A 23,744-nucleotide genomic window follows, 5' to 3' on the forward strand; every position below is an offset into this window, starting at 1 on the left:
ATGTAGAATTGAACATTGAATAAAATCAACAAATAACCAAATTAAAGCATTACATGCAAACAAACATATATGAACCCGTCCATCCAGGCAGAAGTTGCAAAACCGGCCTAGTCGTGGATACATTATACTTTCTTCCCAAAAGAAAGTATACTTATTATAAAATTATGAGGGTAGGGTAGGGTAGAGTAGCAAGCCAATAATTAAAAGGTAGGATATGGACCGCGCCGGTATTAATATGTGTATGCGATATAGGTAGGGATGGAGATCATATCAAACCCATTGAACTTTGTCCCTGCAGAACTTGAATACGCTCCCATGTTGCTGAACACAAGCAAATCATGCAGCTGTAGCTCTGGCAACTTAATCTCCGCCGTCACTTGGTCCAGAGAATCACAGGACGGCCCATAAATCACGGACGGCCATATCACTGAGGACTCCTCCGAAGTGCAGAATGCGGGTTTTATTGTGACGAAAGATGAGTTGTACAACGTTGGCCTAAACGACCCGTAGATTCCATCGTCTATCCAGTACTCCCTCTTCTCCCCCCGGGCGCGGATCCCGATCACGTGCGCCGCAAGCGTGAACGGCGTCTCCGCGAAGTACCTTCCCGGCTCCGCTATCACCGTCACCGCCATTTCTTTAGGGAAGTAATCTTCGATGGCTTCTTTGATGGTGTCTGAGATACGTTGGAATAGCGGCTGCGTGGCCCTGAATCCGCCGCCGATGTTGAGCACGTGCATAGGAGGCATCTCCAGCTCAGCAGCCTTATTGAACACCGTCCTAGCTGCCGCGATTGCGGAGAGGTAGATGGTGGGGTCTTGGGCTATGGACCCCACGTGGAACGACACTCCTGCCACGTGGAGCCCGGCTAGGGCCGCATATCGAAGCAGCCCTTCCACTTCCTCCGGCAACACTCCGAACTTCTTCCCAAGTGGGCGCAGAGAGCCGCCGCCGTCATTGGGCGCCTTGATCCGCAGCAACAGCTTGCATTTCGGATGCCATTTCTTTATTTTCTCAAGCTCCGCCATGGAGTCAAAGGTGGTAAGGTTGACGCCCACCGTGGCGGCATATCTGATATGCGCGGCGGCCTTGCATGGATTGGCATAAATGATGCGGTCAGGGCGAACGCCCAGAGCCAAGACTGTTTGAATCTCGCCTTGGCTAGCACAGTCGAAATTGGCACCCATCCTGGCTAAGGCAGCAAGAAAAGCAGGTTCGCTGTTACATTTCACTGCATAAAAGGGCTTCACCTGTGGAAGACAATGCTTCCATTTATCCATCACCCTTTCAAGAGCCCCCAAGTCCATGACGTAGAAAGGCTGTCCCCCATTTTCTTCATTCCCCGCTGCCGCAGCAATCGATTTTATCAGCTCCATCATCCCATCTCTGGGAATCTTCTCAACATTTCTTGCATCTATCTGCAAATTTGCACCAACCATTCTTGATCGATCAGATAATCGATCCAACACAACTAACTTTTATTATATATTTATTTATGTGAAGAATATATATATATATATAATATAAGATATATGCATGCAGCGAGTTGTACTGTGCCTTAATTAGTTTGTGAAAAAAGGTATTTTTCTTATGTTCTTTATATAATGTTGCAAACATGCATACCCAGTACGAACCAACAATATATTATAATAATAATTCTGATAAATGCATTTAAAGAGCATGCATGCATACTGCATATATGATGTGATATGAATTATGATGCACACTACGTACATCCAACAGTAAATTTGAGGACCTGTCTTTGTCATGTACAGTAATAATATATTTTATTCATGCCAGTCATGCTCTTTTGATGCTATATTACTGTCATCTATATATTATATAGCGCGCAGATATATAGATGTTGTCTATTGATCGATTATATTTGCTAAATCTTGTACTCATTTGTTTTTTTGTTTTGAGGGTGAGTAGCATTACTAATTATATAAAAGACATTCAAAATTTATGATTTCAAAGTGCTCCATTTATATTTAACAATTTTGTTAGGAATTTGGTAAATATAGCTATTTTAATTTGATGATATTTGAATTGATATTTAACAAGTTTGTTAAGAATTTGGTAAATATAGCTATTACGGTGATAACAAGGAGAAAACTTTCATCTGAACCAAGTAATAGTCTTACCAACTGGAGTGTATATATATGTGTGTGTGTGTGTAATTGAAGTATACAGTATAGTTTATGTATATTTAAAAAAAGTATGAATCAGCAAATAATTTTGTTGAACTATAATCTTAGAACTACTGCAAGTGTTTTTTTTTTTGGATTTACCAGAAATATATTTACATGCTTAGGTACAAGTTTCATCCTTTTTAATTTATTACCTTGCACACTAAGGTTTAGGTATGGGCACAATTGTTATACAGTGGACCATGTTTCAAACATCCTTGTGTTGATCATGATTGTCGAATTAAACTGTAATAGAATTAAAATGATACTTTAGTGTATGTTATTATAATGAAACTAGTGTGTGTGAAAAATAAAACTAAAAAATATAGCACATTACTGTCAAATGAAACTGTAGTATAATTAAAATGATATTTTAGTATTGCTATAATGAAACTAGTGTGCGTGAAAAATGAAACTAAAATCTAGAGTCATACAATAACATCAAATGACTTGAAATGCAATTAAAACAATACTTCAACATTACTATAATTAAATTAGTGTGTATGGAAAATATAAAAAATAAAGCTCAAGCAATAATTATATTATCAAATGAAATTATAATAGAATTAAAATGATACTTTAATATTGTTATAATTAAACTAGTGTGAAGAAAAAATGAAACTGAAAAACATAATAATATTGACAAATAAATTGAAATGTTATTAGAATGATATAAACTTTATGATCCACGGGGTTTTGACAAAAATACGAAAGAATCAATTTCTTTTGACAAAAAAACGAACGAAAATTTTGTTTGACAAGATTGCGAAAACCGCATTTCCCAAATGCGGTTGAGTTTAAAATACTTGTTTTAAATACGAAACTTAAACGCATTTCGGAAATGCGTATGGTTTTAAATACGAAACTTAAACGCATTTCGGAAATGCGTATGATGTATAAAACACGTCATACGCATTTCCGAAATGCGAATGAACTTAAAATTTTTTATTTTTTATTTTTAAAAAATGTTGGCCTTCTCCGGCGAAGGAGAAGGCAACCCAACTGGGTCGCCTTCACCTTCGCCGGAGAAGGCCAAAAGTTTTTTTTTTTTTCTTCTTCTTTTTTAAGTTCATATTGTCGCCTGTTGGGTTGCCTTCTCCTTCGCCGGAGAAGGCAACCATTTGGTCGCCTTCTCCGGCGACGAAGAAGGCAACCCAACTGGGTCGCCTTCTCCTTCGCCGGAGAAGGCCACAAGTTTTTTTTTTTTTTTTCTTTTTTTAATTTTTTTTTATTTTTTTTAAAGTTCATTTGCATTTCGGAAATGCGCATGACGTATAAAGACGTATTTTATACGTCATACGCATTTCCGAAATGCGTTTAAGTTTCGTATTTAAAACAAGTATTTTAAACTCAACCGCATTTGGGAAATGCGGTTTTCGCAATCTTGTCAAAAAAAATTTCCGTTCGTTTTTTTGTCAAAAGAAATTGATTCTTTCGTATTTTTGTCAAAAGCTCTATGATCCCAATCGTTATACCCTGCACCACGGTGCACATAGCAATGTGCACCACGTACGTAAAACGACGTCGTTTTGGTGTTAGTGGACGCGGACGCGGACACGAATGACTCTAAAGAATTCATTATCTATAATACACATAATCATTATCTATAATACACAGAACATTTGCCTAGAACACACAAAATCTTTGCCTATAATACACAGAATATTGACATAAAATACACAGATGTTAGTGGACGCGAATTACTCCAAGGAATTCATTATCTATAATACACATAATCATTATATAGAATACACAGAACGTTTGCCTAGAATACACAAAATCTTTGCCTATAATACACAGAATATTGACATAAAATACACAGATGTTAGTGGACGCGAATTACTCCAGGGAATTCATTATCTATAATACACATAATCATTATATAGAATACACAGAACGTTTGCCTAGAATACACATAATGTTTGCCCAGAATACACAGAATATTGACACAAAATACACAGAACTCATCCTCCTAACATTCGAATGCACAAACACATCACAACCTGTGTTAATAACATGAATACACAGAATATTGACATAAAATACACAGAACTCATCCTCCTAAATATTCGAATGCACAAACACATCACAACATGTGTTACTAACATGAATACACATAACGGTTGTCTAGAATACACAGAACGGTTGCCTAGAATACACATAATGATTGCTTGGAATACACAGAATATTAACATAAATACAGAGACCGGGCGAAACGGGAAACGTGATTTCCAAAAAAACGGACGATTAGTTTACAATGCTCAAAACGACGTCGTTTAGGTACGTGGTGCACATTGCTATGTGCACCGTGGTGCATGGTATAATTTGCCCTATGATCCACACCTAGATCATGGTTCGCAGTAAAATCTGTCGTACGGGGCATGGGCTAACATGGTGGCCTGGGCTTTGTATTATCATATTGGTACGGGGCATGGGCTATCCTATCACAGTTATTTCTAACATTATTAGCCAAAGAAATTAACCAGACATGACATGACAAAGATGTACGAATGTTTTCACGTGAATTGCGCCTTCAACATAATTGGGTACAAAAAATAATTAAAGTATTAGACTAAAATCTTGTCTATATGTATTTTTTATTAAAGTTAGGAGGAAAGTAAAAAATAATAATAATAATAAATAAATAAATAAGAAACAAAAAATAATACTGTGTTCACTTGTTTTTCATAATCAATTCACACACACACACACACATAACCAACCATATATTAACATAGCTACTCCGTATAGAATGCTATGCTCCTAAGTGGTATCCACGTAAGTATTTGCATTTGCATGCATACGTAAAGCAAGCCCAAGTATCTTACAGAAAAGCCCATGGATATGGGCCGACAGTTGGTACTTGGGCCTTAGAGTTAGCATTATCCTCTTTCTCTCTCATAGAGTATGAGTCTGAACTCTGAAGTGTGAAGTGTGAAGTGTGAAGTGTGAAGGGGGAGAAAATAGAAATGGCCGCAGCTAATGCTATACCGTCTTCTTCACCACTAGTTTCCACAACCATAAAACAATGCATACTCATACCCATAAGACAATTTTGTCCTCCTCCTTCTTATTGTGAGCCCTCAATTCGCCCCCGTAATTTGGCAACTCGTATAAAAATCCTATCATGCCTTCCTACTACTCCCCACGCCCACAACCCTCCTCCCACCACCAAGCTCTTTGTCAGTGGTCTGGTCTGCTACCTCTATACTCTTGTGCTAATTATGAGATAATGATGATGGTAATTTTGTAAATTTTATTTGGTTATTCTTTTTCAATTCAGGGCTTTCTTTTCGGACCACGGAAGACAGCTTGAGAAATGCCTTCAAAAACTTTGGCAATCTTATCCAAGGTATATATATATATACTTCAATTCATGTGAGCCAAGATTATATTATCGTGCATTCAAACTAGTATTTTGAGAGTTCAATTCGGTTCATCATATCTTATCTATCTTTAATAATTTTAATATATATATATAATGTTCAATTTAAATTCTTGCATTGGGCATCCTATCCAGATCAGAACTGATTGATTGAACGCAGCATTTTATTATTATATTTTTGAGTGGTTTGTGTAGGTAGGTAGGTAGGTAGATTGTGAGAATTTTTTGCATTTTTAGTCCCACGACTATTGTGATACTTACAGAATTGGTCCACGACTTTCAAACTTTGTAATTTTGGTCCACGACTATTGTTTTTGTTGCAAAAATGGTCCTTTTCCAATCAACATCTCGCCGGAAAATAAATCTGGCGGATTTTCCGGCAAGTTTTCACCGGAAAAAATCTTTCATATTTTTCGCTGGAAAAAAATTCTCCTTTCAAGTGTATTAAAATGGACATTTACATTGTTGAAAAAAAATAATCTTTCAAGCAAGGAAACATCGATTATGCCGGAAAAACATATATTCTTATTTTGGTAAACTAATTGAAGTTAAAACTAATTAATTTCTAATTAAGTTAAAATAATTATAAAAATTTTGAAGTCAAAATCAACTGAAGAAATAGAAATGCAGAATGGCAGTGAACACTACTGGCAGTGAGCTATTTGGACTTTGGAGCAAATTAAGCTATTTGAAATGTATATGTGATTGACTATTTTAATAAAAAAAATTAAAACTAATTAAACTAATTAAAGTTAAGACTTTAATTATTTTTATTTTTTAGCCAATTAAGTACAAATTCAAAATTATTAGTACAAATTCATGATCAACAAAATAATATTATTAAGATTAAATTTAAACTAAAAAGTACCAAAAAATTTGAATTTGTACATAATTTTACTAATTAAAAAAATGAATTAGTTTTAACTTTAATTTTTTTAAAATTGAGTTTTAACTTTAATTAATTTACCAAAATAAGAATATATGTTTTTCCGGCATAATCGATGTTTTCCCACTAGAAAGATGGATTTTTTTCAACAATGTAAATGTCCATTTTAATACTACTTGAAAGGGAATTTTTTTTTTTTCCAACGAAAAATTGAAGAAAAATATATCAGATTTTTTTTTTCTGGTGAAAACTTGCCGGAAAATCCGCCGGATTTACTTTCCGGTGAGATGTTAACTGGAAAAGGACTATTTTTGCAACAAAAACAATAGTCATGGACTAAAATTGCAAAGTTTGAAAGTCGTGGACCAATTCTGCAAGTACCACAATAGTCGTGGGATTAAAAATATAAAAAATTCTAGATTGTGAATTAATTGTTAGTTGTAAATAAGTAGTAGGTGTTTGTTGTACTGTGTAGTTAATGTAGTCATGGACCGAGTTGCGAATAGACCCAGAGGCTTTGCTTTTCTTCGTTATGCTACGGAAGAGGAATCCAACAAGGCAATTCAGGGAATGCATGGGAAGGTATGCCCTACCCCCCTACCCTACCTTAGCTTTCTCTACATCTACGTACTATACGTACATCAGTCAAAATATATATATATATATATGATTGCAAAAGGCCAAATCTGGGCAAGGCATGGCAATCCTTATTGTGCCTGCCCTACCCTGCCCAAAATATTTGGGTTTTTTTAATTGAAATGGACAAATAAGTAATTTTTAAAATTTGAGCAAACTCTTTTTGATTTGAGTTTTTAGTAAAAAAAAAAAAAAAAAAAGCCAAAGTCCCACTTGAGTTTGTGTGTGTGTGTGTGTGTTTTTTTTTTTTTTTGAAATAGGACAAACATAATACAAATACAAGAAGGCAAGTACGTATGTATTCTTGTATACAGGCAACTTGCTTTTGTCCTACTGCTTTGTAAAAATAAATTTAAAATAAAAGCAAATATTATTTCAAAGAAAAATATATCCACATCAAAGAACGTATATAGTATAAAAGCAAAGAGAAAGAAGGAACCTGGAGATGTTGGATCTGATTGGGCTTAGTGAGGCCAAGAGTAGCCAGAGCTATGGAGTGATGATGAGCCATATATATGTGTGTGTGATGTGCTTAGGTCGGTGTTCTGCAGTAGCCAGTAGCGAGTAGCGACGGCGATATGATATTAGTATAGTAGCCGAAGCTGAGGATCTCTTCAATTCTCAGAGCTGCCATTGGTAAGCATCTGCAGAGCAGTTTTTATACCATGCAGTGCTAGAACTGAGAGGTGATGGCCGGTTTAGTTTTTATTTGACGGTTAGTTGGAGATATCATTTTTGTTGAGAAACACGTGAGGAATAAATTTTGTCGAGAAACAGTTGAGGAAATCTAATGGGAGATTTTGAGAATCATAGCATGTGTGTGTGTTGATTTTTTTGTGGTCCACGATTTCCACATTCATAAAAGTTGATCCATACCCCTCAAAGTCAATGATGGAACTCTAGAACCCTTAGATCTTAAGGATGAAAAGAATTTTTCTTTTGTTGTTCAAATTTTAAAAGTTGCTTATTTGTGTCTATTCCTCATGAAACCTGCCCATTTCAGTCAAAACCCCAAATATTAGTATCGTAGTGCCTCAACTGTGGCAAAAAAAATACCAGAAAATTTACTTTACAAATATATGTGTGCTATATATTATGTTCAAGAATATATTTGAAACTGTTGCTGGTTTCTGTTGTTGTTATAGTTTCATGAAATCGCAGCTCCTGTTTTGCGTAATGACTGACAATAATAATATAATGCACTTTTGTAGTTCTTGGATGGCAGGGTGATATTTGTTGAAGTTGCAAAGCCTAGATCAGATCAGAAGTCGGCCAAGCCCAAAGGCAAAACCGGAAGCACCGACACCATTGCATAAAATGCATGCTTTACACATTGATATAGTAGTGGCCTGGGAATGGGATCCCTCATGGACATTTGGGGTGCAATGTTGAACTCAATGCGCCTTGTAGCATACCCTACGCATTCAATGCGCCGAAAAGGACAATTTTACCCAATAAGATAAGCCATTTGTTTGAAATTTTGTCAATTGGAATGACCAAATGTGGCAAGAATTTAATAGTCATTTAGTCAATATGAAAGAAAAAATTATTGAAAAAAAGATCAAATAAGCCCTTGAACTTTACATGATAAAGCAATTAGGGATAGACACCTGAATTTTTAAAATGTGCAATTAAACATTCCAACTCAAATAAGTCAAATTTACCGGTAACTTGTTTGTTTACCTCTAAATATTATGTCGTTGACCGCCATCCATAATAAAATCTCCGCCAGAAAAAGGCGACCAAACTTCATGAAGAGGAAGGTGGCCGGCGTGGTCACCTTCTCCAGAGAGGCGACCAGAAATGGTTGCCTTCTTCAAAGATAAACCGACGAATGTTGGAGAGTCGTCAGAGTTAGTTAAATTTTCGACAAAATGGTAGTGACCGGCTATGACAAGTCCATAACAAATTGGTGGGTTTAAAAGGTTTAATTGAACCTTTCAAAAGTAAATACAAGAGCCTATTTGACTCTAATTCAAAATGTAAAAATGATCACATAGTCATAGCCTCATAGGACAACCAAAAAAAAAAAAAAAAAAATCGAATCTGAGAACCCTTTGTCATTCGATTTAATGGGTATTTTTTCATCATTAATTGGACACATCTTCAGAGGTTCATTGTTCTATATATATATATATATATATATATATATATATATATATATATATATATATATATATATATATATATATATATATATATAAAAGATATTAATGTCACACTAGAAGTGGTAACTTGGTAGAACTACAGAAACAAAGGTTACATAGTTATGTACAAAATGGCAGTCTGATACAATATATGCCTATTGCAGCAGGATTGAAAATCCTCAAAAAGAAATCATCATGCAAGCAAGCATTCATCTCTACACTCTTCTTCCAGGACCAAAATGGTCCAGAAACTGTGTCACAACCCCAATCAAGGTAAAAGAACATTAACGAGATAAATCCGGTTTGTCATCAAATAATGCTATTCGTTTACAGTAGAGTCGGTTTCAGTAGAGACAGGGCTTCGAGCTGGTTCACCTTGAATACGCTGTGCTTGCTCTGGATCTTGATCGGGGAAAACTTCAGACTGCAGAGATGGAAGAATGTTGTTCACGTGCAACCATGTCAAATCCCACAGGCTATCTCCACCTAGAGCACTCCTCTGAACGAGTACTCCACTTGTCTTCATTACGAGTAAAGTGTTCTTCAGGAGCTCGGGTACTAATTCTTGAAGCTTGTCGCTTTTCTTGTTTCTGACTTTCACCTTCATGTATTTCTCCATCCGGTTGAGGACACCTCGCCACAGTTTGCAGAAGGTAGTTAATTGAGAGAGCTTGGGGAGTAACTGTAGAAACACCTTATTCAGGAGCTTCAGTGCGAGGACGAGTGTACCTTCCATGTTTCTATAGTCTTTCTGGGAGTGTCCCTGTGAAATTTCGATCAAGTCATCCAAAACTGTGAAGACAACCATATCGAAGCATTGCAACCACAAACCGTGTGGGAGGTACATATCATCAACTCCTGTCAAGCACTTCTGAAGTGACAGAAGAGCATGATTTCTTACTTCTTCCCTTTGGTCCAGACAAACTTTTCTCAGCCCCTGTACAAGCCTCAGCCACATCTCCCCGATATCTTGAGACAATTTTAGAGCTTCTGTCTCTGCCATAGCTTCTCTAGTATCTTTCGACCATGATGTCAAACAAGAAACGGAACTTGCCATAAGATCCACAGCACTAACAGATCTATCAGCTTGGCCAACACGAGATTCTGCAAATTGTCTTGCTGCATCAATGCAAAGGACATAATTAGCTGGTGACAAATGTGCTCCATCAGACATGATGAATAGTAGGGCATTAAATCCCACTTCAGATGCTTCTAGATGTCTAGCTGTGATAGAAAGTAAAGATGCTATTGTGCGCCAGCCAGTCTGAGAACGAATGTGAGTGGCATTCGCTTTAACCAAACGACTGACTTCTTGAGTAATTTGTTCACAATATGCATCAGCAACACGGGCATCAAGCTTGAGAACCAGTTGAAGTGATCTCAAAAGTTCATCAGCCAAGTTCTCTTTGTAGGGGAGCAACCTCTGGCAGATACGGAGGAGCCCAAAAACAGCCTTTTCAACTAGAGCACAAGGCATTACTGTTGAATGAACAATATTAGCAATATGATCATAAACTCCTTGCCAAAGAAGACCAATTCTATCCCGATTGTTCAAGGTAATCGCAATCAGCAATTCCAAGCAGAATACCGCAGTGTCTTCATCTTCAGGAGAACTACTGCCCTTTTGAGGTCTCCCTGCAGCCCATATAAGTGCCCGTGCAAGCTGTAATAAAGAATCAGCTAACAGAAATTTGCTTTCAGTAAAGATACTGTCTATGTGACACTTTTGAATTGTCTGAAGTGTGCGTTGATGAGCTGCAAGTTGTTGCTCAGTAGGTTGGGACCTTGGCTCTTCTGTATCTAAAGATAGGAGTTGACTAAATCGGCCCATTAGCCCAGAAGATCTTTTAGGTGTGCCTATAGATTGTATATGGGCAGAAGATAATGAATTCGTGAGAGGCTTCCCATGTCCAGGTTCAGAAGATATCTCAGAGTCATCAGCTGCATCACTTGCCACACGAGCAGGTAGAAGGCCAAGCTTGTGCAATCTCAAGATGCAATCCAAAATGTTTCTCCAGCCAGTGCGGATAAAGTCACCATATTTGTTTGCAATAGTGAAAACTGTAACAGTTGCCATCCTTGCTTTTGCATCATCACCAAAAGCTAAAACAGGCTCTTCAACAGCTGAAGGATTCAAAAGCGTTGTGAACTTACAGAGTGATACCACCAAATCATCCAAAACATCTTCAAGATGATGGCAAGCAGATATCTTTGCAACAGCTAAGAATCCATCAATACGGCAAGCAGATATCTTTGCAACAGCTAAGAATCCATCAATACATGTCTGGTAAACATCTTCATGTTCAGCATGATCAAACACCACTGAGATGGCAGCAATAGTTGGACCAGACATTATGGCAAACATATCATGGTCGAGGTATGCTCTGGAATCACACACTATATATGGAGAAGTTTTCTTAGATTTACTCATCAAATCAATCCAACGGCTGGGTGTCATTTCTGCAAAACCAGCACCTTGTTCTGGTGTTGTGCGGATCTCATTGCTGCAGATTGAATGATAGAGTTCCGTCAAAAACTCACGAGGGAGGTCATTGCCTCCATTTATGTGTCTATTATTTCGAATGAAATCCTCTTCTGTCATCTTCTTCTTCACCTGTACATTATGCTGGTCAGTGTTAAGCATTATCAGGGAATATGACAATAATAGAGCAGCATCTTTATTAGCTAAAATCTGTGGTGATTGCTCATAGTATCTTTCTGAAAAAGCCTCAAGCACTCTCTGTATCTTTTGGGATTCTCCTGAAAAAGCCTCAAGCACTCTCTGTATCTTTTGGGATTCTCCGGGCAATCGGAAAGTCTCCAAAAACAAACGTAAAGCAGTATCTAAGTTCATGTCTTGAAAATCAAATGTTCCAGCAAACTCCTGAAGAACCTGAACACAAAACTCATCGTGGTTTCCAAGAAAATCTCCAACAAGGTTCTTGTCTAGCCCTGCAGTAAACCTAAAAAAGCAAGCCACACTTTGTGGATCAAGTTTTTCAGGCAAAAGGTGTGTTCCTTGGAGAAATTCTAACCCTTTCTTTGGATCTCGATTAAAGTGATCAGCTCCAATCATTAATCTCCTTTTGATATACTTCCTCCTCCGTACAAATGGTACCCAATGATCAGGATCACTATAGTTCTCACATTTTACCATCCAGAACGGAGTATACTCATCAAGATTTATTATATGTGGTTCTGAATTATATGATCCATTGCTTATCCTCTCAGCCATTCCCTGAATTACAGCAATCAATCCATCTAAAGCAAGAATGTGCATGGCAGACAAAGGAGAATTCACAGGAAAAGCACTTTTCGACAATAGATTAGCAAGTTCTTCAAAAACATTTCCACAAGTTATATCACAATCCAAATTTGCATACATCTCTACCATAAATGTTTTCTGTCTACAAAAGTCAACAAGAGCCTCCATTGCAACCTCCTGCTGCTGGTATGAAGCCCCATAACGACTTTGTGCAAGCCTCAATACCACACAAGAAAAGAAAGCCTCAAGCTGCAGTTTCAGTTCAGTACGCAAATGCTGATAGAGATTTAGAACAATGCTACAGACCATTGAAAGAATCAACGGACTCATTGACAAGCCAAATTGCATGAGATTACGGAATAGTTCATCCTGTACCAAACTCAATAATCTAGGATGATTCCGAATAGCCATACCGCCTAGTTCAATTGCTGAGTTGATCAAACCTAGAGCAAATAGAGGGACGTCTTCATCAAATGCTATAGTGTTTGCTCTAGGGCCCATTCCCTTATGTTCAACAACATTCAGCAATGAGCACAGGAAATGAAATATCTCAACCATACAAGGGACCCCATATGGCTCAGTCATTAGATGTAAATCATAAGGAACGGTATCCTTCCCATAATCACTTATGACCATGCTGTCGTCCATTGCAGCACTCTGCAAGCCTGTGGATCCAGAAGAAGCAAAACCTCCTGAAGGTGGTTGGCTATCATATTCAGAAGAACCTGTACCATTCTCTGACTTACTACTGAAACCGTAATCACCATCTAGGCCAGAAACCTACAGTAGAAGAAAACAAAAAAACACAAAAACAAAAGAAATACTCAGTAGCAAGTAAAGGAAGATCAATTCACAGATTATGCACTCAAATCTCCATCCACATCATTAAAAGTGTGTCAGCCTATCAACCACATAGGTTTGCAGTTTGCTACAGTGGACTCACATGCTTTGACATCTTGCATCAAATTTGAATGTCTTGCTAGCACTTCATACTAGCACTAACTTCAATTTCAGATCCCATCACCCCTCAAAAAAAGTAAAAAGAGCAAGAGTTGCTGTGCAGCAAATTGGGTCATTTTAAAAGGAACTTCACAATATTTGTACAAGTAATGCTCCCTCTCTAATCATTTTGTTCAGTGTATCAAGGTAATCCTAGAAACTATTCAAAAGCCATTGAGTTATTTCCTTCTTAAACTCTTTGTTTACCACTCATTGCCTTGCCACAAGGATAGAGGGTCAATTTGGCAATTTTTACTTAGCACCTGTTATTTCCTCCGCACACACACACCAAAAATACCAAAAGTGAAGGAAATTCCAGGAAATCAAAACTTCAAATAGAGAACAAGAAACAAAAATTCTCTGTACCTCATGTTTTGTAGAACTGCCCCGTTTAACTAATGAGCATTGTGTGTTGTCAACTTCGGGAAGGTGAGAGAAGATACACCTCACAAGTTCATGCATGGTGTGCCGTGCTATCCGTTGCAAGAGCTCACCTTTCGTTCCAGCTTGATGAACTACTCGAAAGCAGGTATTGACAATGGTGCAAACATGTTGATTACTCAAGACAACCGAGACTTTGCTTCTCATGCAAGCCAAAAGGACTTGAAGTATTTTCATGAGTACAACTTCTTCTGATGCAGGATCAGTAACCTCAAATCTGCAGCTAGTCACAGCATCGACAACCAAGTGCATAGCATCTTCAACATTGGTGGTGTTCAGATCAATTACATCAAGAGTCAAAATGTTGTAGACAGATGACAAGGCAACACCAGTGATCGGTGCCCCAGTTTCATCCGATCGAATAACTTCTAGAAATGGTTGAAGATACAATGCTGGGTTAATAGTTTGCCATTGTTGTTGCCAGGAAAATATCTGCTTTCGCAGTGTCTTCAGGGACTGGATTAAGGAGTGTTCTAGCTGGTCATCCCCTGACACAAATCGACCACCCCACCTCATATTCCTTCTCATCACTGCCAACACAGCACTTACCTCTGAATTTATCATGCATGCTAAAGCATTTTTACTGGAGGAGGCAGCCTCACAATCTTCTGGTTCCTCTTCAATTGCGTTGATGTTAGATTGTAGTCTTAATCGCCCCATTTTGAAACAAGTGGCACCGTACCAAAAGACTTTAAAGAGTGCCGAAGACAATTTAACAGATAGAGCACTGAAAGTGAATCAAAGCATCGCCCCCTTGCTCTAGAAAACACACTAGTATAAGTAAATGGTTCATTATCATTGTGAAAAAGCAGAAAACATGAACGTGTCCATAAACAGTTGGCTCTAAGAACAGTGTTATCCATGAAAAATTCCTGATACAGCCCAAATATTCAAGAAATACTGCACTAAACTAAGCTCAAAATGATATAAGAATAAAAAGGTAATTGATAAAATCACAGAAAAAGAAGATAAGCTAAGTGATTTCATATTTCAAAGCCAAACCAATGAATGTCCCAACTCCAAGTATCAAAATTCATTGTTTGCTGAAAAGTGTAATTCATTCTGTGTATTAATTAATTATTAAGCCTTAATGAAATGTCTAATCAAATTCACATTTGTTCTATATATAAAATAAATAAATAAAAGAATTCTTATCTAACTTACAAACCTTACAATAGAACTGCAAAAACAGTTCAGTCTGTCACAGCGTCACCAGGCGTCCGGAGAGAACAGAGAACTAAGCTCCACGGTTCCAGCACTCCGCCGTCACAGCGTCACCTGAGTCCGGAGAGAACAGAGAAGAGAGGTCTCTACTCTCTACTCTCTAGAACTCGAAGAAGAAGAGATTCGGACTTCACTCTTCAGAGAACAGAGAACTCCGAACTCCGGGGGAAGAAGAAGACTAGAAGAGAATCAAGATTAAAGAGATTCAGACATCATACTTTAGAGACAGAGAGCAGAGGACTGAGAGGAGAAGCCGAGAGGCGAGAGTGCGAGAGAGAAGGTCTGAAGTCTGAGATCTGAAGGTGAAAAGTGAGAGAAGACATATATGTGTGAATTGAGCGGGTCGGGTTTTAAAAACTCACACCATTCCCGTGCACGGGTCTGCCGAGCACTTTGTGCTTTTATATGTGAGGTCATGAGATCGAGTCGGTCAATTTATGAGACTTCAGTTACGGGAGTCTGGCAGCCACAATGTGGGAATGTGAGTGTTTCATCCGATGGGGTGAAAATACTTTCCCATTTTATAGCCACTAAATCTTGAAGTTACGATCAAAAAGTGACATCGTTAATAAATTGATTGAAATCGTCACTTTGTTAACCATTTGGGATAAACAATTGAAATGACTATTAAACTATAAAGTATAAAGTATACATAGAATGCATTTCAAAGTGGATGTAGTTGGGCATTAGTAGATGTTTAATAGATTGAGCTTGAACCATTTAGAATTCAATAATAGTCAAACTAGGAACTAAATGTGACTAAAAATGATTAACAAGCCACATTCTACTTTAAAACTTTCAAGGTTGAACTAAGAACATCTTCATGACTTCAATGCCCCAAATCCTTGTCCTAAGGGTAAGGAAACCCCTTCAAAACAACCAGTAATTTGAAATATAGCTGTGTTCTAGTTGGGGTCAATCTAGAACTCAAGCCATTATTTTGGCAGATCTTACAAACAGACTGTCAACAACCTTCCCCATATTTGAAATGGTTTCCAATGTCGCAGGATATATGGCATCTGTCTTTGGATCGTCAAAGATTACGAGGCACCCGGCACCTTGGTCGAGAGTTCCAGCAAACTTCTTATCCAAAATCATCTGAGATAGCTTCTTTTCAACGTGGTCAGCAGGCAACTCGATCAACTCAGCAATGTGAACAATTTCAACCCTGGAGAAAGGCTCAATCAACCTGCAAAGATTTTGCTCCATCAAAGTGTCATACAGGGAAGAAAGATGCCGGTGGACAATCTGATCCTCATCTAGCTGGGCCTTGAAATTTCGAAGAGCAACCTCAAAGAGCTTCAAAGAGCGTTTTGAGTGAGCATCGGCAACAGCCTTCATAGCATCAAGTTCTGGGCCTTGATATTGTAATCCCACCTTGGGTGATGATATAATGCTTGCAACATCATCAGCCTGGCTCACCATGATCTTGCAAAGCAACATGTACTTGAGGCTGTATATGGCCTGGGGATCTTCGAGGGCATTGAATGCTTCAAATGCTTCATAGAAATAGCTGTAAGCAGTTTTGTAATCCTTCTCTTCTGCATGAAGGATACCACTCTGCAGATCAATAGAGCCCTGCTGACCCGGAGGCACATATATAGCATTGGCTGCTGTTCGGGCAGCTGTCAGTGCAGCCTTGGCTTTAGGAAGGTTTCTCAGTGAAAAATGAAGCTTGCTCTCTAGTAAGTCAATCTCCACAAGAAGCAGCTTGTCATCCAATCTTCTTACCTCCTTGATGAGGCCAGTAAGGAGTGTCAACGCCTCAGAATACTCCTTGTTTTCCATCAAAAGAGCAGCAAGTCTTGCCTCAATTCGTTGGCGAAGAAAAGTTCGCTTCTCAGCACGGGTCCACTGCACTATATCTTTGCAAAGGGAAATCTGAAGGTCAGACGTACCTGGTATTTTTGCCACTGCATCAACAATTACTCGAACGATTTTAGCTGTTTTTGCCTTAGGGATCAAAGAAAAGAAAGGCCGCAATTGGGTCAGAAGGTTTTTAAGTTCCTCTGCCCGATTCTCTTGTCTCAGCAGGTCAGAGAGATTAGAGATTGCTTGCTCTTTGATCCTTAAAGCCTCAGAAGAAGATGAAGGGTCATTAAGGATGCGGTAAAGAATGGCAATAGCCTCAGATGAAGTTTTGGCCTCAGAAGCTTCACTGAGTGAATTTGTTGTTGCCGGGAGATGAGACATGGTCAAAGCTTTTCAATTTAAGTCCTGCAGTGTCAAGAGAATGTTAGACTCACTGAAAAGAACAGTAACACCTTTGTCAGAGCTGCTGTCTACACCAAACTAATGAAACTAGAGGCCAGCAAAGGTGGCATTGGACGAAATAAGAATATAATAATTAAATTGGAGAACAGATGTTTCTTAGAAAGCATAACTACTCCACTATACAAGTAATGTACTGAAAGTTACACCCAAAAGAACCCCTTACCCATATTCTATATCTACAGAAAGATGACAAGACTTTTAGCATACATAAATGTCAAATTTATAGACATATGCATGTGCATGAGCGCATACACACAAACATATGGAACCAACCTAAGATCTTATAATAGGACATGCAGGACATCCACTCAGATTTGTACAAAGGAACCTTTGATGCTTAATTGCTTAAAAGGATATAAAATACAGTGAAATGCCACAAACAATCCAATTAGAGAATAGCATTGAACAGTATTCAATCCAAGATGGATCCAAGCTCAAAAGTTCAATCTAGACAACCAAATGGCATTAGATCCAATATCCCAACAAATACAACTAAATAAATAAAAATTAAACAACAGGTTTGGAGAAGGAAAATCCCATAAACTTTTCCCTAATTCCCTCTTCGTCCTGAAAATTCTAAGACAGGTTAAACTCCAGCCCCTGCTAAGACAATGTCAAAGAAGTAAATAAATTCTATTAGGCAAGGCGGTCAATATTATTACTACTCTGATGCTTTTGAGCAACTCTTTTATTTATCTATTTCATCAAGACCAGGATGCCATTGCCAATCCAATCATCATGGCTGTACACTTAGCTTTATGTTATTATATTGTGTCCAAAGTTAGTATGCACAAACAGATAAAGTCAGAAAAGAAACCAAAGCAGCAGGTAGACATCAAAATAAACATGAAGAAAGCAAGTTTGACTAGCCAAACATAAAGGAACAATAACATACACCGCTTTATCAAAGACTAGGAAACACATCAAACACCACACTGATATCACAACACCTTATGCACATGGAACATAGAAATTCTCATATAAATTCTGAAGCAAGTCAAGTCAAATTTCATGAATCAGCTTTAAGGATCCCATTGACAGTGTTGAATGAGATTCGAGTGGTCGAGTACTTTAGAGTAAAGTATACCTATGCTGAGACTAGAGAGCACACCACTTACTGAAACACAATTGGGAATCTCAAATCCTACAAGTTTTCTTCTCTTAAATAAAAGGATTGATTACATATCCCGAAATTTCCAAGTATACAGCTATATGATACACAATACATTCCCAAAATATTAAGGAAATAGCAAAAGACATCAAAATATGCAAAAGCAAAAAAGTTTAACGAAAGCTAATAACAACGAGATATTGGAAAATTGACCGCTAGAGCAGAAGAACAGGGGACTTCGGAACTGGATTAGGCTTCTAAACGACAAAGTATGAACACCGCGACGGTCCTGAGAAGCGAAGATCAGAAGAAAAGTTACTTATCCGGTTCAATTTGAGATTCGAGCGAGAGAAAGGAGAGACATAGGGATGTCAGGACTCTTTTGGGTTTATTTTAAATTATTGGAAACTTCTGGGGTTAAAGTACAATAACCAAATCTCTGCACTAATTTATCTCCTATTCTTGCATAAATGGACCAGATGGTAATTTTAATGGCATTTATTGGGCCAAGTATGTTTGGGCCTAAAGTCCAATATTAGAAGTATGGCAAATGATACATGGTCCAAAAATAACATTTAGATTTTGTATATGTAGTTGACACATTCTGTATCTGCAGTTGGCAGTTTATGTACTTGTAGCTATCATATTATGTGTCAGCAATTATCAAGTTATTTGTTTACATGTACATAAATTGTTAACTGTATGTACATAATGTGTTAACAATGCAATATGAACCCTGATCCATGGTATAACAATTGCAGAAGTATTTTTATGACTTGTGACCGGCTCAGCCTTTCAAGGATCATTATTGTATGAACCATGATCCACACAACTCTGTAAACCACCAATAAAAAGTATATTATTTATATACCATAAATAAATAGTATATTATTTGTATACCATAAATAAAAAGTATATTATTTGTATACATAAAGTACATTATTTGAAAGTGCATTTTTGAGTATTGAAAGTATATTACTCTATTCGTCCCATTTTATGTGTTGGATTTGGTTAACGAGGCTTGACTGAAATTATTTACTATTTAATTTTTTAAAATATTAAGTTTAGAATTAGTATAAATGAAACGTGAATAATGCAAGTGATTTTGATGGGTAGATATTTGTTTTATAAGGGGCCTAGAGGCTGAGATTTTATATATGATCTTTTTTGGGTGTTATTTCATTTCACAATAAAAGATTGAATGTCAATCAAACTGTGTGGCTAAGTAGATATGGACCTCAAATTTGTGTTTATTATTCTGCACCGAAGATCTTTTCTCTTTGGTCAACCACTTTTGCCATCCACCAACTTTGTGTTAGATAATTATCTGATTGTGATTATCAAAATGGTCCCTTGTGGACGACATGACATGCTTTACCCAAGACATCATATTATCCTTTTGAGAATTAGGATCTTTCCTGGTTGGTATGTTTTGTAGTTTTCTGTCGCCCACATCAAAACAGATTTTTTTTTTTGTTAAGACTTCTTTTTGTAAGTATAGTATAGATTATAGAACACACAAATTTGATTATGTATGTAAGATGAACAAACTTTTACTAGAACATTATATTCCAAAATGAACTTCCTTAACTACTTCAAAAGATTATGAATGTCACAGTTAAATAGAGTACAGTGTAGGGAAATAATAAGTTGAAAGGAAAATTCAAGGATAGTGTTCTTCCTGAATGGAGACATGGTGCAAAAAATTAAATCTATGTAAAAATTAAAGAAAAAGTGGGGGAGAAATGGTTCTCTAGGCTTAAATCTTTACAACAGAGAAAGGTTACATCCATACTCCATACTCATAAAGAATGATCCTGTGGAAGTAGACTAGAGAACCATACCAAAATGAAAATGTTCTATAAGCCAACACAAAGCTTTTTCCTCTCTGGTTCTTCTATGTCAGCTGCTGATGACTCTTCATTTCTCTCAGCTAAGCATTTTTTGTATGGTACAAACCCTTTCCTGTTCTGGGTATTCTCGAGCTTCACTGTGCCGCCTTTAGATTCGATTGCATCAGAATTTCTAAGCACGCTGTTTACTTCGCTTGCTGATCCACTGCTTGAATCAGTTGATGACCTTTCCCTCTGAGTTCGAGAGTGTTTGAAGTCCTCTTCGGGATATGTTGTTTGTGCAGCTACATGGCTGCACGAAGAAAAATACCGATGCATGATATCTTGGTACCAAGACCACCAAGGCGGCATGGTAGTCGGTTTGGCTCCCACGCTGTTGGAGTCCTTATTTGGTAAAAACTGTGGAAACCAGCTGGCTGGGGGAATCATACTGTGTGGAACCATTGTGTAAACAAACTGCGAATTTACGTGGTTAGGTAGACCTTCAACTGTTGTGTTATCATTGACTTCATTTTCCTCTCTAGCAGCATCCAAAGGCACTGACTTAAAGTTATCTGGTTCTTGTTTAGAAGAATCTGCTACTGCTATAGAAACTGAAACTGTCTGTCCAAATAACCTGAAACTTGCTGGTGTATCCCTGGTTGACTCTTTCACAGAAGATGCGGTATCCCTAGAAAGCAGGTCAAGTTTCTGCACAAACCGATAGACACTAAGACTTGTTAATCCTCAAATTTATACAGAAAAGAATTGAATTTTACTGATAAGATTATGTTAAGTGAAAATACCACAGAAGAATTGTCTGTAGGGAGGGAGGACTTGGCAGTCACTCCAACTGATGCAACAGATCCTTTCTTCTCGACACTGGAGTTAGATGTCAGGCATTCGTTATCATTCTCTATAGGTGCTAAGTTAGGTGAATCTGCATCACTAGTACATGAAGCAGGAGAACGTTGGGTGTGCTGCAACTCAGCAACTGGAGATTCCATATCATCTGAACCAATCGCTGACAAAACTGAATCTGGAGACTGATTATCTCTCTCTCCGTTATATATTTTTGAAGGAGACCTTTCAGATTGACCTAAAACTTCCATCTCAGGTTTAGACGAATCAACCATTTTACGAGGGTAAGGATGCAAAGGTTTCTTCTTAGGCCGAGGAGGAGGGATCTCTATGGGTCCATCACCATCATTCCCCAAATCACGAACAACCTAAATGGACAAGGAAATTTCAATGGCCATGGAATAGTAGAGCTTCTTCGCCTCATATGTTTGAACATAATGGTAACTCAAGCACTGAATTTTCTCAAGTAATCACTTAAAATACAGCACCAACCTTGGTGAAAAACTTCTGAGCATGGCTTCGAATCTGAATCACAGTTTTAGTCCCAACATGTTCTGCACACAAATTAGAACAATGAAGGAACATTAATAAGATCGAACTACACGCAAAAAGTTAAGGACAGATTGGAGGACCTTCTGTCAGCGAGGAAGAACCTTATACCAAACTCACCTTCTATCTTACGCCATGCACGGCCATACAACTTCAAGGCTTCAACAAACCTTTGGTGTTCTTCCTCTGTCCATCTCTCTCGTTGTTTTGTTATGGTATAAGGTTTCCTCACCTATTGTTGAAGATTTCAAGGGTTCCAATCACATACGTTCCAGAACAACCAAAAATTGTGACACATCATGTAAAAGTAAACCAACCAACCTTTGGCAAGTATTCACTTCCTAAAGAACTTGAGACCCCAGCCTGTGTGGTCATAGTTTCCAACTTACTGTTAACTGCCCCGCTATTTCCATCAGATTGATCCTATACAATTAGATAACAAAATAGAATGAATTAGCAACAAATCTGTGACTGGACTAACTTAAACTACAAGGTCTTTGAAGAAACCCTAAGCAGTTCTATACACAAACACACTCAATTTAACTAAACCTTATATCCAATCTAGTTCAGATCATGAACAGTACAATTTTGCTTCCAAATATACATGTAAATCCTACATACTACAGCTTTGAATGGTTGAGCACTGAATTGGTACATGTAGCAGTTATTTCCCTCCATACATTATCATTAGATTTAACTAATTCTGATCTTCATTGATTGAAATAAAGAATTAACTTTTATCCTTTTAAATTAATACTCCGTATTAGCTTTAAGCTCTGCAGTAATTTCCAAATACAAAAATAACTAGTATTCCGTATAAAATATCAATATGCTAACCAAGTACACAATTCAGTGTTCTCTGCTCCAAATTTGGTCCTTAGTAGGTTTCTCCTCTTTTTCTATATTAAGCAAAGCAGAATAACTGCAATCTAAAGCAGTACCAAAAATAAATTCCACACCCCTCCCCCCCTCCCCTCCCCAAAAAAAATGCATACACATAAATCATTCGAAAAATGCTTCTTTTACAAGTACAGTAATAATAGCATCCATTAAAGTATACCAAAAATAGTAAATTTAATAAATAACCATGATTTGGTGTTAGTGCGTGCTTCTCATCAAGCATAGCACTTAGATGGTTGTTTGTGAATGCTTAGCACCTTTTGATGTGGTCACTTTTGGGCCTTGTACAGACTCAGTTTTGATTATCTATAATACTTGCTGTTTTGGAGAAAAAAAATAAAAAAAATAACCCTGCCTCAAAATTGAATCTTGAAATCTTCAGAGCAAACAACTGAAATTTTGTGGCACACCCATGGCCATAAAAGCAATCATACACTAAAGTATGCAGAAAAAAGTCAATTTAAAAAATACCCAGGTCCCAAAATTGAATCTCTAGAACAAACAAGTGAAAGATTGTGAGGTGCACATACCATAGCCTCGGCCACCATAGTTGAAGAAATCTCTACAAAAAAGAGTTCTGAGAGGAAGAGGAAGAAAGAAGCAGAAAGAGCTTTCCACTTCTGCCAATCAAAAAACCATTTCGGAAGTGTGAAAAGCCAAAGAAGGAAAGAGCGGATCCCAAAAATGGGAAAAACAGTAAGGTGAGAATGAGATTCAAGAATGAACACTTAAGGCAAGAAAACACAGTAGAGGCGCCACGTAGGATGGCGTTTGGAGGATTTTTTTTCATTTTTACAAGGAGAATCAAAAAATATTGGGAGTGGAAATTTCCAGAAGGTAGGAGATGTTGAATCTTGTGGCTAAAAATGGAAGACACGTGTCTACTAGCTTGCTGGCACTCCGCCTCCCAATCTTTTTCAGACCCCGCGAGAAAGCACTTGGCCGCTGCCCTCCTTGGGGGCCGGTCCCACAAATTCTAAAATCTATGGGTCGTTTATTTCAATTATCTGTATTTTCTTTTTCAATTTTTCAATCTTTTTAATTT

General features: G+C 37.6%; 5 protein-coding genes across 9 annotated transcripts; 1 reads left to right on the plus strand and 4 right to left on the minus strand.

The window, feature by feature from the left end:
- Nucleotides 1-20: 20 nt before the first annotated feature.
- Nucleotides 21-7,763, minus strand: LOC116009929 (ornithine decarboxylase-like). Of its 2 annotated transcripts, none has more exons than XM_031249133.1 (2): nucleotides 7,536-7,763; nucleotides 21-1,418 (listed from the first exon to the last, which is right to left on the minus strand). In XM_031249133.1, exons 1-2 carry the CDS (start codon nucleotides 7,605-7,607, stop codon nucleotides 231-233), a joined length of 1,260 nt encoding a protein of 419 aa, XP_031104993.1. In that variant the 5' UTR covers nucleotides 7,608-7,763; the 3' UTR covers nucleotides 21-230. The 2 variants fall into 2 exon arrangements, with proteins under 2 accessions (XP_031104993.1, XP_031104994.1); XM_031249134.1 differs by lacking the exon at nucleotides 7,536-7,763 and adding an exon at nucleotides 2,345-2,438.
- On the plus strand, nucleotides 5,107-8,579 carry LOC116009930 (organelle RRM domain-containing protein 6, chloroplastic-like). Its single transcript, XM_031249135.1, has 4 exons — nucleotides 5,107-5,378; nucleotides 5,473-5,541; nucleotides 6,936-7,042; nucleotides 8,308-8,579. Exons 1-4 carry the CDS (start codon nucleotides 5,159-5,161, stop codon nucleotides 8,410-8,412), a joined length of 501 nt encoding a protein of 166 aa, XP_031104995.1. The 5' UTR covers nucleotides 5,107-5,158; the 3' UTR covers nucleotides 8,413-8,579.
- Nucleotides 8,580-9,312: 733 nt separating this feature from the next.
- On the minus strand, nucleotides 9,313-15,464 carry LOC116005590 (ARF guanine-nucleotide exchange factor GNOM-like). 2 transcript variants are annotated; one of them, XM_031245835.1, is made up of 5 exons: nucleotides 15,117-15,464; nucleotides 13,874-14,707; nucleotides 12,014-13,288; nucleotides 11,495-11,971; nucleotides 9,313-11,452 (listed from the first exon to the last, which is right to left on the minus strand). In XM_031245835.1, the coding sequence occupies exons 2-5, from the start codon at nucleotides 14,606-14,608 to the stop codon at nucleotides 9,563-9,565; spliced, it is 4,377 nt and encodes a 1,458-aa protein (XP_031101695.1). In that variant the 5' UTR covers nucleotides 14,609-14,707; nucleotides 15,117-15,464; the 3' UTR covers nucleotides 9,313-9,562. The 2 variants fall into 2 exon arrangements, with proteins under 2 accessions (XP_031101695.1, XP_031101702.1); XM_031245842.1 differs by having other exon boundaries at nucleotides 13,874-14,719.
- A 370-nt stretch (nucleotides 15,465-15,834) lies between these two features.
- On the minus strand, nucleotides 15,835-18,907 carry LOC116010398 (26S proteasome non-ATPase regulatory subunit 11 homolog). 2 transcript variants are annotated; one of them, XM_031249791.1, is made up of 2 exons: nucleotides 18,793-18,907; nucleotides 15,835-17,392 (listed from the first exon to the last, which is right to left on the minus strand). In XM_031249791.1, exon 2 carries the CDS (start codon nucleotides 17,363-17,365, stop codon nucleotides 16,100-16,102), a length of 1,266 nt encoding a protein of 421 aa, XP_031105651.1. In that variant the 5' UTR covers nucleotides 17,366-17,392; nucleotides 18,793-18,907; the 3' UTR covers nucleotides 15,835-16,099. The 2 variants fall into 2 exon arrangements, with proteins under 2 accessions (XP_031105651.1, XP_031105650.1); XM_031249790.1 differs by having other exon boundaries at nucleotides 15,835-17,389; nucleotides 18,771-18,907.
- Nucleotides 18,908-20,121: 1,214 nt separating this feature from the next.
- Nucleotides 20,122-23,454, minus strand: LOC116011293 (protein CCA1-like). Of its 2 annotated transcripts, XM_031250847.1 has the most exons (7): nucleotides 23,230-23,454; nucleotides 22,957-23,017; nucleotides 22,121-22,222; nucleotides 21,920-22,031; nucleotides 21,743-21,804; nucleotides 21,196-21,618; nucleotides 20,122-21,100 (listed from the first exon to the last, which is right to left on the minus strand). In XM_031250847.1, exons 3-7 carry the CDS (start codon nucleotides 22,172-22,174, stop codon nucleotides 20,417-20,419), a joined length of 1,335 nt encoding a protein of 444 aa, XP_031106707.1. In that variant the 5' UTR covers nucleotides 22,175-22,222; nucleotides 22,957-23,017; nucleotides 23,230-23,454; the 3' UTR covers nucleotides 20,122-20,416. The 2 variants fall into 2 exon arrangements, with proteins under 2 accessions (XP_031106707.1, XP_031106706.1); XM_031250846.1 differs by lacking the exon at nucleotides 22,957-23,017.
- Nucleotides 23,455-23,744: the final 290 nt, after the last annotated feature.

This window comes from Ipomoea triloba, chromosome 2 (assembly GCF_003576645.1).
Source record: "Ipomoea triloba cultivar NCNSP0323 chromosome 2, ASM357664v1".
Lineage (NCBI taxonomy): Eukaryota > Viridiplantae > Streptophyta > Magnoliopsida > Solanales > Convolvulaceae > Ipomoea > Ipomoea triloba.